General features: G+C 38.7%; 1 protein-coding gene across 2 annotated transcripts in view; it reads left to right on the top strand.

The window, feature by feature from the left end:
* The first annotated feature begins 421 nt into the window (after positions 1 to 421).
* Positions 422 to 17,032, top strand: part of SPATA6 (spermatogenesis associated 6) — a 148,044-nt gene continuing 131,433 nt past the window's right edge. For both annotated transcript variants that reach the window (XM_077779766.1, XM_077779764.1), the window contains exon 1: positions 422 to 640. In XM_077779766.1, the coding sequence (XP_077635892.1) occupies positions 590 to 640 (51 nt within the window). In that variant the 5' untranslated portion in view covers positions 422 to 589. The remainder of the gene's footprint in view (positions 641 to 17,032) is intronic.

Genomic DNA, 17,032 nt, shown 5'->3' with positions numbered 1-17,032 from the left:
ATAGAATCATAGAATAGGAGCCTAGGAAGAAGAACATGATCTGATTCAAGCCCCAAGTCTCTGGGAGGCAACTGGGATTTTACATCAAAGGTCCTGAAGTCCAGTCCTGGTTCTCTTTTCAACTTGGGCAAGCCTCTTCTCTAATGCTCAATTTCCTCATTCTGGTTTTGTAATCTGTACTGTGAAATTCAAATAGAAAACCAATTATTATTATTCTTTTACAGTTGGAGAAACTGAGGCCTCACTGGGACTCCACTAGCCCAAGGTGCCATCGCCACGTTGAAACTTAGGGCTCCTGAGTCCAGCTCCCTGACCTAGTCACTGTCCCACTACACAAGCAGCTAGCCATTCTGTCTGGCTTTGTGCCCATCGTTTGACGTCACAGANGTTGCCATGACGACGAGTCCGCGCCCTGCGCACAGCTGCTGCTCCGGCGGGACCCAGGCTGGACCGCGGGCCCCGGCCTGGGGGCCACAGCTGCCACCGCCGCCGCCACCTCGTCTCCTCCCCGTCCCCTCCCCGCCCCGCGTCTCCTCGCCTCACTCGGGCCCGCGGCCGGGGTCCCTCCCCGCCGCCCCATCCCGCGCGGATGCCGAAGGTGAAGGCGCTGCAATGCGCTCTGGCGCTGGAGATCCGCTCTGTGAGTACCGGTCGCGCCCCCAACCCCCGCCGCCTGGGTGTCAGCCAGCCTCCGGCGTTTACTCGGGAGCGCTTCTCTCGTTCACCTCTTTGAAGGCCGAGTTACCTCAAAACCTACTTTAGTCTCTGAATCATCCCTCGGGAGCCTTGCCTCATGTCCCTTGGGTCTCCTCCCAGTTCAAAATCCAGAACACCGTCCCACTCCAGCCACGCAGAGCTCTGACCGTCCCCACCCCCACCTCAGCTCTCCTCGCTTTATCCCAGCTTCCAGTTTGGGTTCCTTCAGATTATGTTCTAACCACTTCCTCTTCCAAAGCCCTCCTAGCCCTGCCCCTAACTTTCCAGTGAGTCGGGGTGGTAGGCCTCTCTTTCCATTCCTCTTCTCTTAGAAGGAGTATTCCTGGCCCCGTTTCTCCCCTGTCTCCAAGGGGGAAAATTTCCTCTCGAATCACAGCAGGCAGATTGTTTCGGACAATTTCCCAAGCTTCTGATTAGTGAAGGGGCCTTTACTCTCAGTCTTCAATGTGGAATCTCGCACCTCGCACCCAGCAACCGTACTGTGTCAGCACCGCACAAAGCACCTTGCCTTCTCCTGCAGGACCAAGCCCTTGGAAATCATTTCAGGACCCTCCCGGCTGTGAGAGGGATGCCCTGTCCTTCCTGGTCACTCCAAGAAAAGCAACCGCTTTTACAGAGAAACTGCTCATTCTCTGAACTTGCTGAACAGGGCGAGCAACCCCACCCCCAAGTCACTCTCCGGATTGGCTCAAGAGGATCCTGTCCCCAGTCTGCTGTGGAAGTCCAGCTGGGGCGTTGAATCCCCGTGTCCTCCTCAGGTGAAGGGACTTGGAGCTATCCAATGTATGAGAAAACTCCATCCCTTTCAATCACCTCAGAAGACTCTTCCCACAGGACTTAAAACTGCCTCCTCTTCGTTCTTTGTACAGAGCCCTCTCATTTCCTCTTCAGATGAAAGCCCCAGCTTGTATCTTTTCGAGGAAATCCCAGAGAGCCTTTCCCTACCCACGTTTTAGACCTGAGAGCAGTTGGGAACCAAAATCCCCCGCTCAGTCCCTTTTCTCTCCTTCCACCCCTCCTAAGCCCTCTTCCAGCAACACTGGGGGCAGGCATGTGTGTGTGTCTCCTTAAATACCCAACCCAGGCCTCTGAGTGCTGCCCCAGAAGCCCTCCCCACTTCCTTCCTGCACACCCTGCCCGCAGGGCCTCTCTCTGGACTTGACCCACGCTTGGCCACCCCCAGCTTTCCTAGCTGCCCTTCCTCGCCTGAGAATGAGGCCTCTGCAACACCGTCCCTGAAACCTCCTGGGAAGTCACAAGACTCTTCTGGGTCTTTTGTTAGGTCTTAAAGAAGGCAAGGCTGGCTCAGGCCGGGTGTGAGGCAGAGGGTGGAGGAAAGGAAAGTTTCTGGCGCCCACGGTTCATCTAAACCTGCAGAGATTTTACTCTGCCGTGTGGGAAACTACAGCCCTAGCGTCGATGTTTTCATCCCACAGCTGCCAAAGTTGAGCAGCTTTTTTGTAAAGTAAGATTCTGTAGCATAAGAATGTAAGAGGCTTCCTAACCCGCTCGGCCGTGCAGCGCCACCAGACTGTGTTACTGGCTGCTGCTTCCTCCGCTGCTAACCAATGGGATGTAGCAGCCCAGGGAGTGCAGCTGCCCGACCTGCGCGCTGCTGCTCCCCTCCCTTGGCCGATACCCGTCTTCGAGAGGAAGTACTTTGTTGTAACATTACTGCCTGCGGGAGTCGCAGACATGCATTTAATTTCAGTACCCTCTCTTCCTCGGTATTAGTTGTACTATAATGGGCCTTGTGTTCACTGAGGCTGAAGAAATTAGGCAGGTGGATACATTCCTATGTACCTTTTTACAGGTGAAAGTTAGCATGGCTAATTATTTGTTTAGGGCTGCACAACTATTTAGGTGCAGATCTGCAACAAGATACTAAGTTTTCTGACCAGCAAGAAGTTGTTAAATGGCTCTGATGCCCCAAAGGAGCAAAAGTGACCATTAGCAACCATTCAAGTTAAGCAAGCTCTATTAATTTGGCTTTGATTGAATAGATGAGTTATATGACCATAGATATTTTTAACATCTTCTTTTAAGTTTTAATTTTTTGAATTTAATTTTTTATGTTTACATGGTATAAAAGTCAAAACCCATAAAACGATAGAGCAGTCTTATTGGTTTCAGATTTATTCTTGTAGTATTTCCTTTTGTTATATAACCAAATAGACACACACACACACACACACACACACACACACCATTCCCCTCACATACACACACACACACACACACACATATTTGGTTCTTTTCATATACAGTAGGTAACATATAAACTTCTGCACTTTCTTCACATAATATATCTTGGAGATCACTCTGTGTCTATAAAAGTTGGCATCTTTACAACTTTTTATTGACACTTTTAAGCATACAGAGTAGTTGAAAGAATAGTACAATGAAAAACTATCTCACCACCTATGAACATTAATTTGATTTATCCGTACATATGTGTGAATGTATAAAATAAATGTGGCTCTTTTGCTGAAAATTTGGAAGTAAATTGTTGGTATCATGATACGCTGCTCCTAAACACTTCAATGTACATCTTCTAAAAATAAGGACCTTGTTTTACACAACACCATGCTATTAGCACACATAAGATAATGAGTGACAATTTCTTAATATCTAGTCCATATTTAAGTCGTCCCAGTTATCCCAAAAAATAACTTGTGTAGTTAATTTTTTAAAACCAGCATCCAATCAAGGTTTACATGTTGCATTTGGTTGTTAGGTCTTTTTAATCCATTTTAGTATAGAACCATTATACTTTTTCATTCCCATGATCCTTCCTTTTTTTTCCCCCCTAGTGGATTTAGATAAATGTATGCACTCATGTAATCATACTCGGGTCAAGATTTAGAACACTTCTGTCAAGCCATGAAATTCCCTTGGGCCCCTCAAGCCCCCAGCAGAGGGAACTACTATTCTGATTTCTGTTACTATAGACTAGTTTGCGAGTACGCAAACATCATATTAAATGGAGGCATATAGTATGTAAATTTTGTGTCTGGCTTCTTTGGCTCAGCATATTTTTGAGATTCATGCATGTCACTGTGCGTATCAGTAGTTTGTTCCTTTATATTGAGAAGTTGTATTCTGTTGTATGTGTATACAACATTTTTTTTCACCATTCTTTTTACTGATGATTATTTGGATTGTTATCAGGTGTTGGTTGTCATGGATAAATCTGCTGTGAACATTCATTCTTGTAAAAATCTTTCTATGCACATTACCTTCTGAAGAGACCTTCTGAAGAGACCATGCCCAGATATTGAATATCCCGTGTTGTGTTATTGTCTGAATTTTTTCCCTTTGTGGTGACATTTAGTTTGTTTCCAGATCCTATAAACTAGATGTTTTATCTCTCCTTGCCTTTTGAAAGTGTGAAACTCCATTCTCCTCTTCTCCTACCCCCTCCACGATTGTTGTTGGGTTTTTTTGTTTTTTGTTTTGCCACAGTCTTGTATTAGTAGCAACCTCATGTTTACTACTGTGGTGATATGAGAGCAAGAACATAGTAAACATGAAAGGTTCTGGTGTATAACACAACTTTTTGTTTTGCTCCACAGAGCAAATATAGAAAGAAATATAGAAAGAAAATATATTGCTGGAAAGAAGGTGTGACTTTTCTCAATGAAGTTTTGGAGAATGGTATAATAGGCCAAGTAACTTGTTTCTAAAGAACAACAAAATAATTATATTTCCCACCATCCTGTCTATGATATAAAAAGTATTTTTAATGCTGCTTTTCTCTACCTTCATTTTGTTAATTAGTAGTTCAGATTTCATGAGATTATTGGGAGAATGGAAGAAATTGGAGAGAGAAAAATAAAGCCCAATGCGTGGGCCATGAAACCAGCCAGTTTGCTTTACCTGAATAGTGTCAGTTTGGGGTTAGTTTATATATATATATAGCAATAATTCGTTTATATATATACTATGTATATAGTAATAATTCATTTATATATAATATATATATATAATTCCTCATTTTTCTTCTCTGTATTCTTTTCACCTCATTACCTCACTCAAATTATAGATAACATTGGGGCAAACAGATCTGGGTCCTTCTCAGTTGCTACTCATCTAAACATTTGTGATCCTTATCCAAGTTTCTGTGGAGCAGTGCCTCACAGTTGTGCTAGTTGGTGAGAAATTTCCCTGGAATGTAGACTTTTGAAAACTTTAACTAAGAAATACTTCAAGTCCACCCTCCCCATACCCTGAATTAACAAATGCTACATTTTACACATTTGTTGCAGAATTTATTTTTAAAAAATAAAATGTTACAGATACACTTAAGGCCCCTTTGTACATCTTTCTGACCCCCGTTTTTCTCCTTCCCTTCCTAAAGGTAAGGTAATCAATATCCTGAAGTTGAAGTGTATTCTTTTCATTCTGGTTTTGTACTTTTACTATATATTAGTGTATGTCTATAGGCTACCTATACTATTGTTTTGTTTTAAAACTTTACACAAATGGTATTTTACTATGTATCTTTCTGCATACCTGTTTTTTCCAGTTCAAGTTTTGAAATTTGTCAGTGTTAATTCTTTCAGATCAAGTTCATTTCCTTTAATTGCTATATAATACTTGTTTATTTTTATGATGGTGACTAATTTTTATTCCTTTATTAATAGACTTTAAAAATGTTATTATTTATTCAATGTTTATTCATTTTNGATTTGTATTTCCCTGATTTTGAGTGATGTTGAGCATCTTTTCATGTGTCGGTTGGCCATCTGGATGTCTTCTTTGGAGAAATATCTGTTCATGTGTTTTGCCCATTTCTTCACTGGATTATTTGATTTTGGGGTATTGAGTCAGATAAGTTCTTTAAGGATTTTGGATACTAACCCTTTATTTGATATGTAATTTGCAAAGANTCTGTGTTTTTTTTTTTTTTTTTTGAAATTTTATTATTTTTGCTTCCTTTCCTTTATGTTAATCTGTTTTGTATCTTAAATTCCACATATGAGTGAAATCATGTGATTATTTGTCTTTCTCTGACTCTGACTTATTTCGCTTAGCATAATACACTCTAGTTCCATCCATATGGTTGCATATGGCAAGATTTCATTCTTTTTGATCACTGAGTAATATTCCGTGTGTGTATATACATATAAATAAATATATAGATATATATAGAAAGATAGATATATAACATTTTATTTATTCATCAGTCGATGGACATTCAGGCTCTTTCCATACTTTGGCTATTTTTGATAGTGCTGCTATAAACATTGGGTTGCATGTGCCCCTTCGAAACTGTATCCTTTGCATAAATACCTAGTAATGCAATTGCTAGGTCATAGGGTAGTTCTATTTTTAATTTTTTGAGGAACCTCCATACTGTTTTCCAGAGTGGCTGCACCAATTTGCATTCTCACGGGCAATGCAAAAGGGTTCCTCTTTCTCAGCATCCTTGCCAACGTCTATTGTTGCCCAAGTTGTTAATGTTAGCCATTTTGACAGGTGTGAGATGGTATCTCATTGTGGTTTTGATTTGTATTTCCCTGANTGGTATTTTACTATGTATCTTTCTGCATACCTGTTTTTTCCAGTTCAAGTTTTGAAATTTGTCAGTGTTAATTCTTTCAGATCAAGTTCATTTCCTTTAATTGCTATATAATACTTGTTTATTTTTATGATGGTGACTAATTTTTATTCCTTTATTAATAGACTTTAAAAATGTTATTATTTATTCAATGTTTATTCATTTTTAATAATAATTTCAGGAATAGAATTTAGTGATTCATCTCTTACATATAACACCCAGTGGTCATCACAACAAGTGTCCTTAATTTAGCCCCCCACCCATTTAGCCCTTCTGGCACCCAACATCCCACCAGCAACCCTCAGTTTGTTTTCTGTATTTAAGAGTCNTGTAATTTGCAAAGATCTCCTATTCTGTTGGTTGCCTTTTAGTTTTGCTGATTGTTTCCTTCACTGTGCAGAAGCTTTTTATCTTAATGAGGTCCCAATAGTTCATTTTGCTTTTGTTTCCCTCGCCTCTGGAGACATGTTGAGTAAGAAGTTGCTGAGGCTGAGGTCAGAGAGGTGGCCTATTTTCTCCTCTAGGATTTTGATGGCTTCTTGTCTCACATTTAGGTCTTTCATCCATTTTGAGTTTATTTTTATGTGTGGTGTAAGAAAGTGGTCCAGGTTCATTCTTCTGCATGTTGATGTCCAGTTTTCCCAGCACCATTTGTGTTGAAAAGTGTCTTTTTTCCATCCTTTACTGATAGGCTTTTTTTTAAATGTTTTTTTTATTTATTTCTGAGAGAGAGAGAGAGAGAGAAATTGAGATAGAGAGATAGCATGAGCAGGAGAGGGACAGAGAGAGAGGGAGATACAGATCTGAAACAGGCTCCAGGCTCTGAACTAGTTGTCAGCACAGAGCCCAACGTGGGGCTCAAACCCACGAACTGTGAGATCATGACCTGAGCCAAAGTTGGACACCCAACTGACTGAGCCACCCAGGTGCCCTTTGATAGACTTTTAAATGCCAGTGGAATTTGTTGGGCTACCTTTGTTTGTCTTAGTTGTGTGTGTGTGGGGGGAGGGGTCCTGTTGGTATTCATTGTCTAGTATTCTGCGTGACTTGAATATCCTATTGAATATATAGATGAATACCTGTATATAATCATTAGAAGTTAAGAATCTCACTTTATTTTGTATATAAAGACAACATATTTTTTTGAAAGGTGGTAAAATACAGTGAATTTTCCAGGAATACAATTATAATGTAAATTGAGGACAGTATACTTTGTTTTGTTTGGAACTCTGTGAAGAGTTTATTTTTATTTTTTGGAAAATCATGGCACCAATGGCAGCACTGCTTGTGTTTGAATTGCCAACATGGGCACCTATCATTCTGCTTTTGAAACTGCCCATATTATGTAGATTCGGTATATAGGTACAAATATTATATCTTCCAGCTTAGTTCTGCCTGAGCATTTACATGTAGTAATAGATATTTTATTATAAATTATTATAATCATATCTTTTTTCCAGTTAGGGCATTGGTTTATTTTTTTAGTCACATGTATAGAAAAGTTGCAAACTGTTGCACAGGAGGGTTTTGGATCTTCTAGAATATAGACCCAGTGCTCTAGGCACTAGATTTAGAAATAGAACAACCGGGGCTCCGGCAATTGTGTTAGTTTCATAGGGTACTATAACACATGGCCACAAACTTGATGTCTCAAGGCAAGTTTATCTTCACATTTCTCACATTTCTGAAGGGCAGAAGTCCAAAATAAAAGTGTCAGCAGAGCACAGTACTCCTTCAGAAGGATCTGGAAGTGGGAGGGCGGGTGTATGGGTAGGTTGTTTTTCCAGTTTCTGATGGCTCTGGGCATTTCTTGGATTGCAACTGTGTAACTCCAACCTCCAGTCCAAGAGTTGTCATTTTTTGTCAATAGCTAGTTTATATCCTTTGTCCTTAGGGATCTCAGGGTTGTTTCCCTCCCCCTCACCATCTTGTTGAATATATCCTGGATACTAACTTATTGGTTATAAGTAATGTAAATTTCAAAGATTTTTCTAGTTGAACTTTATTTTTTTACTTTGTTTTTGCTGTCTTTAGCAGATGCCTTTTTCTTTTCTTTCTTGCTTGCTTGCTTTGTCACTAGTAAACAAAAAATGCTATTGATTTTTTAAGTTAACTCTTTATGGAACTCTATTTAGCAAGTGCACAAATCCTAAGTGTATAATCACCACCCGGATCAATAATTAGAATGTCATCAGCACCCCAGATTGTGCCCTTCTGCTCCATCCCTCCCAGCCGCTTCTCCTGTCTCCTCCTCTCCCAAAGGAAACCACTATCATGACTTCTATCACAATATATAATGAAATCTTGGTTAGCGAGTATAATTTGTTCCAGAAACATGCTTGTAACCCAAAGCACTTGTATATCAAAGCGAATTTCACCATACGATATAATGGAAACTCAGATGATTCATTTCACAACCCCAAAATATTCACATAAAAATGATTAAGATGCTGTAATATAATACAAAATAACAAAGAAAATACAAAATATAAAGAAAAATAAACAAATTAACCTGCACTTACCTTTGAAATCCTCTCCTTGTGTGAGGGAGACAAGAGAGAGGAGGGTCATTGTGTAGGATGACTTTCACTATCACTAGTGGAGTCACTGCTATCTGTTGGTTCAATGAAATCTTTTCCTGCATGGAGGCCATTGTGTTTGCTTGCATGAATGTTAACTACATTACAGCATTAAGAAACTCTTGGCATATACTGTATTTAATGTAACTGGCATTAAGGCAGCAGAGGAAAGGGTCTATATCAGCAGGCAGCCTGACCTAGAATGAAGCAAAGCATTCCTAAGCTTACTCTTATATGGAAAAGCTAAGGACTGGCCGTAGGTGCTTTGAAGTGGCAAATAATATACTAGTGCCAGTTGTGGGCACCTTCCAATGTTCTGAAAAATCATTGATCTCTGCCCAACACCACAGCCTGAGACTGAGCACATGAGCATGAGAGACAATCACCCACAATCCTGCAGGGAGAGAGACTGAGAGAGAGAGAAGAACCATTGGCTCAGTTGTGATCATGTGACACTCAGTATCATGTACTACTTGTATTATAAGACATGACTTGTCAACTTAGAATTTATTAGAAATGTTTGCTTATCTTGCAGAACTTGTGTAGAACAAGTTACTCTTATTCCAAGGTTTTACTGTAATTTGAATGTTTAAAATCTTTCTCTCTCTCCACAGTATGAACTTTTTCAGTGGACATTCCTCACACATACTTTGTTAAATTTATACCTAAGTACTACAAACTTAAGGTTTTAATGTTATTGTAAATGCTATTTTAAAGTATTTCATTTGATAAGTGTTTTTTGGTACAGAGAAATAACATTGATTTTTGCATGTTGAACTTAATATCCTGTGGCATCAGATTCCTTCCTTATTCCTAGTAGCATATTTGTAGATTATAGACTACAGTTATGTGGTCTGAAAATACTGTTTTACTTTTGACTTTTCAATCTGTATACCTTTTATTTCTTTTATTTTAAAATTTCTGGATTTTTTTGTTTGTTTGTTTTGTTTTGTCCTTTTGTACTGGTCAGGACCTATTTGTAGTACATTGTTGAATAGAAGTGTTCAGCATAAACATACTGACCTTTTTGCTGATATTGGGGAAGGATTCAGTTTTTCAACATTATGTATGACATCAAATTCAGGCTTTTTCATAGATATTTTTAATCAGCTGAGGAAATTTCCGTCAGTTCTCAGTTTGCTAGAGCTGTCATCATGAATGGGGCTTAAATGTGTCAAATGTTTTTTCTGCAGAAGAACTGAAAGAAATTTCTAAGATTAAAGCTGTAATACACCTTTTAGAAGTGATTTAATTATATCTAACACATTTTTATATGTTTGTCTTTTCATTTTCATGCAGTTCAAAGTATTTTTTAATTTGTCTTATAATTTCTTCTCTGACTCATATAAGTGATTTAGGAATATATTGTTTGATTTCCAATTATTTAGATTTTTTCCCAGATATTTTTCCTGTTATTTATTTCTAATTTAATGGGGTTACAGAATATAATCTGTATGATTTCAGTCATTTTATGTTTATTGAGACTTGTATGGCTCACAGTATCCTCTTTCTTGATAAGTGTTTTCATGTGCACTTGGAAAAAAATGTGTATGCTTCTTTTGTTGGCTGGAGTAGTAAATAAATGTCAATTAGGTCAAATTACTTGAATGTTGTTCACATTTTCTATACCTTTAATGATCTTTTTTTAACTAAAATTTTTTTTTGATGTTTTATTTTATGTTTTGAGATACTGAGAGAGACAGAGCACAAGCAGGGGAGGGGCAGAGAGAGAGGGAGATGCAGAATCCAAAGCTGGCTCCAGGCTCTGAGCTGTCAGCACACAGCGCAATGTGGGGCTTGAACCCATAAATGCGAGATCATGACCTGAGCCGAAGTTGGATGCTCAACCAACTGAGCCACTCAGGCACCCCTAATGATCTTTTAGAAAACATGTTTTGAAGTGTTTATTTTTGAGAGACAGCATGATGGGGAGGGGGGCCACAGAGAGAGAGAGATCAAGGATCCCAAACAGAGCCTGTGCTGTCATCCCAGAGCCCCTTGTGAGGTTCAGACTCTTGAGGTTATGACCTGAGCTGATGTCAAACGCTTAATTGCCTGAGCCACTCAGGCGCCCCTTTAATGATCTTTTGACTGCTTATTTTATCAGTTACTGAGAGTAAAGTATTGAAATTCACTTATATACTTTTGTTTCATTTACTTTATTTGCTTCATTTACTTTGATACTGTATTATTAATTGCTTACATGTTTAATTTTGTTGTATCATCTTGATAAGTCAAATTTTTAATTGGTATGTAATGTTTGACTTTAACCTTGGTAATCTTTCTCTTTCTGAAGTCTACTTTATATCATATTAAGACCATTACTGTGGCGCCTGGATAGCTCATTAGGTGAAGGTCATGATGATCTCCTCTTGATGAAGGTCATGATGATCTCCTCTTGATGATCTCCGGCTTGTGAGTTCAAGCACTGCCTGGGGCTCTGTGCCTACAGTGCAGGGCTTGTTTGGGATTCTGTCTCCCTTCCTCTCTGCCCCTCCCCCACTTGTTCTCTGTCTCTCTCTCTCTCAAAATAAATAAATTTCTTTTAAAAAAGACCATCACTTCAGCTTTATAATGATTAGTGAATTAATAGGTATACCTTTTTTATGTCATTTTGATTTTATACTGAATCTTTAAATTAAAAAAAATTAAGATGGGGTGCCTGGGTGGCTCAGTCGGTTAAGCATCCGACTTCAGCTCAGGTCATGCTCTCACGGTTCGTGGGTTTGAGCCCCGTGTCAGGCTCTGTGCTGACAGCTAGCTCAGAGCCTGAAGCCTGTTTCAGATTCTTTGTCTCCCTCTCTCTCTGACCCTCCCCTGCTCACGCTCTCTCTCTCTTTCAGAAATAAATAAAACATTTTTAAAAAATTAAGATATAATCCACATATATAAGATGCACCCATTTAAAGTGTAAATTCATGGATGCCTTGGTGACTCAGTCAGTTGAATATCTGATTCTTTTTTTTTTTTTTAAAGATTTTTATTTATTTCTAGGAGAGAGAGAGAGATAGACAGTGTGAACAAGGGTGGGTCAGAGAGAGAGAGGGAGTCACAGACTCTGAAACAGGCTCCAGGCTCTGAGCTGGCAGTCAGCACAGAGCCCGACGCGGGGCTCGAACCCACGAACCGCGAGATCATGACCTAAGCGAAAGTCGGCCGCTTAACCGACTAAGCCACCCAGGCGCCCCTGAATATCTGATTCTTGATTTCAGCTAAGGTCATGCATGATCCCAGAGTCGTGGGATTGATCCCCATGCCTATAGAGCTCTATACTCAAGTGTGGAACATTCTTAGGATTCTCTCCCTCTATCCCTCTGCCCTTTCTCCCACTCATGTTCACCTTGTCTCTCAAATAAAAAATAAAAAAATAAGTGTAAATTCAGTGAATTTTAATATATTCACAAAGTTGTAAAATGATCACCACTAATTCCAGAGCATTTTCAGCATGCTATAAAGAAATCCCATAGTTGTTAGCTATCATTCCTCATTCTCCCTCTTCCCTTAGGCCCTGGCTACCACTAGGTGAATTTCTAGGTCTATGGGTTTGACTATTCTCAGCATTTATATAAATGGAATCATACAATATGTGGCCTTTTCTGTCTGGCTTCTTAGCATGTGTGTAAGGTTCATTCATGTAGCACGTGTCAGTATAATTTATTATTTTATAATAAAATATATTCCTTTTTATGGTCAGATAATATTCCATTGTATGGATATACCACATTTTGCTCTAATCCATTCTTCAGTTGATGGACATTTGGATTGTATCTATCTTTTGGCTATTGTAAATAATGCTGCAATACTCTTGTATGTATTTTTGGGGTGCCATATGTTTTCAGCACTCTTCGGTGTGTATACCTAGGAATTGCCAAATCTTATACTAACTGTTTAGTTTAGTTTTGTTTTTTTTTTTGAGAAACTGCTAAACTGCTTTCCACAGTGGCTGTGCCATCAGTACATTCCCATCAGTAAAGTGTGAGGGTTCCAGTTTCCTGTCATGCTCCCCAACACTTGTTTTTGTCTATCTTTTTGATTATAGTCATCCTAGAAGATGTGAAGAGATATCTCATTATAGTTTTGATTTATATTTCCCTAATGACTAATGATGTTGAACATTTTTCATGAGTTTATTGGCCATTTGTTTATCTTTGGAGAGATGGCTGTCTTTTTTTGCTTCATTTTGGAGCTCTGTTAAGTGCACGTATGTTTGTAGTTGTTATGTCTTCTTGAAATGTATGTCTTATATGTGTTTTTAATTGTTATGTCATTATAAAATGTCCTTTTGTTTCTAATATCGATTTTTGCTTCAGTGTCTATTTTGTTTGATATTAGCATAACCACTGCAGGTCTCTTTTGGTTGCTGCTTGGGTAGTTAATTTTTTCCATTCTTCTACTATCAACTCATTTGTGTCTTGGAATCTAAAGTGCGTCTCTGGTCGGGGCACTTGGGTGGCTCAGTTGTTTGAGTGTCTGGCTCTTGATTTCAGTTCAGGTCATGATCTCAGGGTCAGTGGATTGAGTCCCACGTCGAGGTGTTCACTGAGCTTGGAGGCTGTGTACAATTTTCTCTTTCCCTCTTTTTCTGCACCTCCCCTGTTCTTTCTCTCTCTCTCTCTCATAAAATTAAAAAAAAAAAAAGATTTAAAGTGTGTTTCTTCTAGACAATGTACAGTTGGATTATAGTTTTTGTCCATTTTACCAGGTTCTACCTTTGATTGGAGTAGTTGGTCAATTTACCTTTAATTTACATAACCACAGATAAGTTATGATTTGCCTCTTTAATTTTGCTATTTGTTTTCTGCATGTCTTATGTCTTTTGTTTGTTTGTTTGTTTCTCTGTTTCTGCATTAGTGTCTTTTGAGTTAACTGTTTTCTAGTGTACCATTTTAATTCCTTTGTTTCTATTACTGTATTTTTTTAGTTATTAGTGGTGGTTGTTCTGGGGTTTACAATTAACATCTCAATTCATAGCAGTCTAGTATGGATGAATACCAATTTAACTTCAATAGTACACAAAACTTTTTTCTGTTGAGTTCCAATCTCTCTTCTTCTTAATGATTTTATTGTCATACAAATTATATCTTTACAAATATAAGCCTAATCAACATAATTTAATAGTTGCTTTACATAATTTTATCTTATTTTGTTTTTTAAATATTTATTTTGAGAGAGGATACATGTGGGCAGCAGAAAGGGAGAGAGAGAATCCCACATGGGCTCTACATTTTCAGCACAGAACCCAATGTGGGGCTTGATCTCATGAATTGTGAGGTCATGACCTAAGTCGAAATCAAGAGTCAGATAGATGCTTAACCAACTGAGCCATCCAGGCACCCCTATGTAATTTTATTTTAAATAAGGATGGAGAAATAAGAGAAAAAAATTGTACTGTTGTTATATTTATATATGCAGTTCCTTTCCTGATACTCTTTATTTTTCATGTGGATTTGAGTTACCATCTAGTGTCCTTGCATTTCCAATTAATGATTCTCTTTAGTATATCTTGTAGAGAATTTCTGCTAATGATGAATTATCTGTGTTTATCCAAGAATGTCTTAATTTTCCTTCTTTTTTGAAAGGAAATTTTTTCTCAATATTGAATTCTTATTTCAAGAAAGCCTTCTTTCAGCACTTTGAGTAAGTCATTCCACTTCCTTCTGGCTTCATGTTTCTGATACGAAAGCAGCTGTTAATCCTATTGAGGATTTTTGGTACCTGCTGATTCACTTCTTGTGCGTTGCATTTAAGATTCTCTTTCATCTTTGCCTTTTGAAAGTTTGATTATGATGTATGTGGTTTGGATTTCTTTGAGCTTGTTGGATGTGTAGATTGCTTTTCTTTAAATTATGGAAGTTTTTGTCCATTTTTTCATGAAATATTTCTGGCCCTTTCTCCTCCCATTCTGTGGATCCTATTATATCTATGTTGTTGTGTTGTGCCCGAATCACAAGTCCCAGAGACCTCCAAGGAGCCAGCACTGATGTAAATACAAAAGGGTCTTTATTACAAGCTCGAGCAGGGGCTCACCAGCATGTCGGTGTCATGGCAGCAAGGTGAAGCAAAGAACAATAACGAACAGGGTTTTTAAGGAGTAAGAGATGGGGGTGTTACAGTACATGTAGCATCATCACATAAGCGCCAATTACAATTACAGCTTTGACCATTCAGTATCTGTGAGGTGTTCATTACTTTTGGTGGGACCCAATCATGACTTTTGAGAATCCTTTGAAAATGACCAACTATGAGGTGAGTTCAAAGGGCCCACATGGGGTTCAGGCAAGCAGTGAGAAATTGGCTAGTTTGTATCTGCAGTTCCCAGCCTTGACTCAGACCATAGGAATGTTTCTTTTTACTTTTTGATTAGCTGAACTGAGGGTGGTCTGAGGATGGCTTTAGCCTTGAACAGTCTGGGGCTTTTCCTGGGACTGGGACTGGGGCTACGTGCAGCCAGAGGTTGCTCTTAATGGAGGACTTAATTTTTGGCTCTTCAGTTGTATTTGATGGTATCCTACAGGTCTCTGAGATTCTGTTCATTTTTCTTTCTGTTCCTCAGGCTGAATAATCTCAATTGACATATTTTCAGGTTCACTTATTCTTTCTTCTGCTAGCATTTCTAGTGATTTTTTTCCATGTTATGTCATGTACTTTTCAACTCTAGAATTTCTATTTGGTTCTTTTAAAAAATAGTTTCTATTTATTTATTGATATTCTTTCTTTGATGAGACATCATTGTTGCCACACTTGCCTTTAGATCTTTAGACAAAGTTTCATTTAGCTCTTTGTACATATTTATAATAGATTTAAAGTCTTTGTTTAGTAAGCCCAACTTCTGGGCTTCATCAAAGACAGTTTCTAGTGATTACCTTTTCCTGTGTAGATGGGTCATACTCTTGTTTCTTTGCATGTGATATTTTTTATTTAAAATTGAACATTTTAAATAATATAATAAGGAACTCTGTAAATCAGACTCCCTATTTCTCAGGATTTATTGTGTGCTGTTGTTGTTTGCTGTTGCTTTTTGTTTGTTTAGTTACTTTCCTGAGTTAAAGTCTGTATTCTTTGTCATGCGTGGCCACCAAAGTCTCTGTTTGAGTATCTTCTTGGCTTGCTAATGACATATTAAGGATTTATATATCCTTCAATATCTTGAACCAGTAAGTCTCCCAGTCTTTGCTGAGGATCTGTGTGCTTGTTGGGGCATGCTTTCTACGTCCTGCAATTTACGACTCTGTCTGGCTTCATTTCCAGCTATCCCAAAGCCTCAGGGTCCTCAGAAGTAAGAGATTTAGGGTTTCATCAGGTCACTTCTGGGCATATGCACAGCCCTGCACATGTGCATGATTTTCTGAATTGCAAAGAATATGTTATAGCTGGTCAAAGACAGCCTACCCCCACAGGGCCATACACATGATTTTCCAGCTTTGCCATTTAAGTATTTTGATCAGCTTGTGGTTTGCCTCAATTGTGATCACTGCCTCTGGCATCTGTGGTGTTAAACAATTGCTGCTGATTGTTTTTGACAATTGCCTTGGGGAGAAAGACTGAGTAAACTCCAATTCTGATCAAGTTAAGAGAATTCCTGTGAATGAGGGTTTCCAGGATACTGTCAGACAGATCAAATAATGGCAATTCTCCAGAGATGGGACTTTTGGGTAGCACGGAACCTGTTCTCCTCCAGTGTCTGTGGGGCTGCTAGTTTTCATGGCTACTCTAATTGTAAGGATTTTGTTTTTCAAGGTTACAGAAGACCTGAGTACAGGGGATTGGGAGTAGAATATGTTAACATACCACAATATCACCATTTTAACCAGAATTCAGCTATTTGGTTAGCTGAACAAATGCTCTTCAGAATTTTGCAAATCTCTGGTTAATTTCTAGAGCTCTAAAAAAGTTGATTTTGACAGTTTTTGGTAGTGTTCTCTTTGCTTTTATAGAAGGGGTAGATATTGGAAATATTTGCTCCCCCATTCTGAAACCACTTTTTCTGTGTGTCTTTAACATGGTGTTTTTTGCATACAGCATATTGTGTCTTGCTTTTTTATCCAATCTGACAATATCTGCCATTTAATTAGAATGCTTAGAATATTTGCATTCATGTAATTATCCATATGGTTGTTTTCAGTCAACTGCTTTGCTTTTTATTTTCTGTTTGTTTCATCTGATTTTCTTAACC

The sequence above is a fragment of the Crocuta crocuta genome, unplaced genomic scaffold, assembly GCF_008692635.1.
Source record: "Crocuta crocuta isolate KB4526 unplaced genomic scaffold, BGI_CrCroc_1.0 scaffold168, whole genome shotgun sequence".
NCBI lineage: Eukaryota > Metazoa > Chordata > Mammalia > Carnivora > Hyaenidae > Crocuta > Crocuta crocuta.
This window is presented reverse-complemented; position numbering and strand designations above follow the sequence as displayed.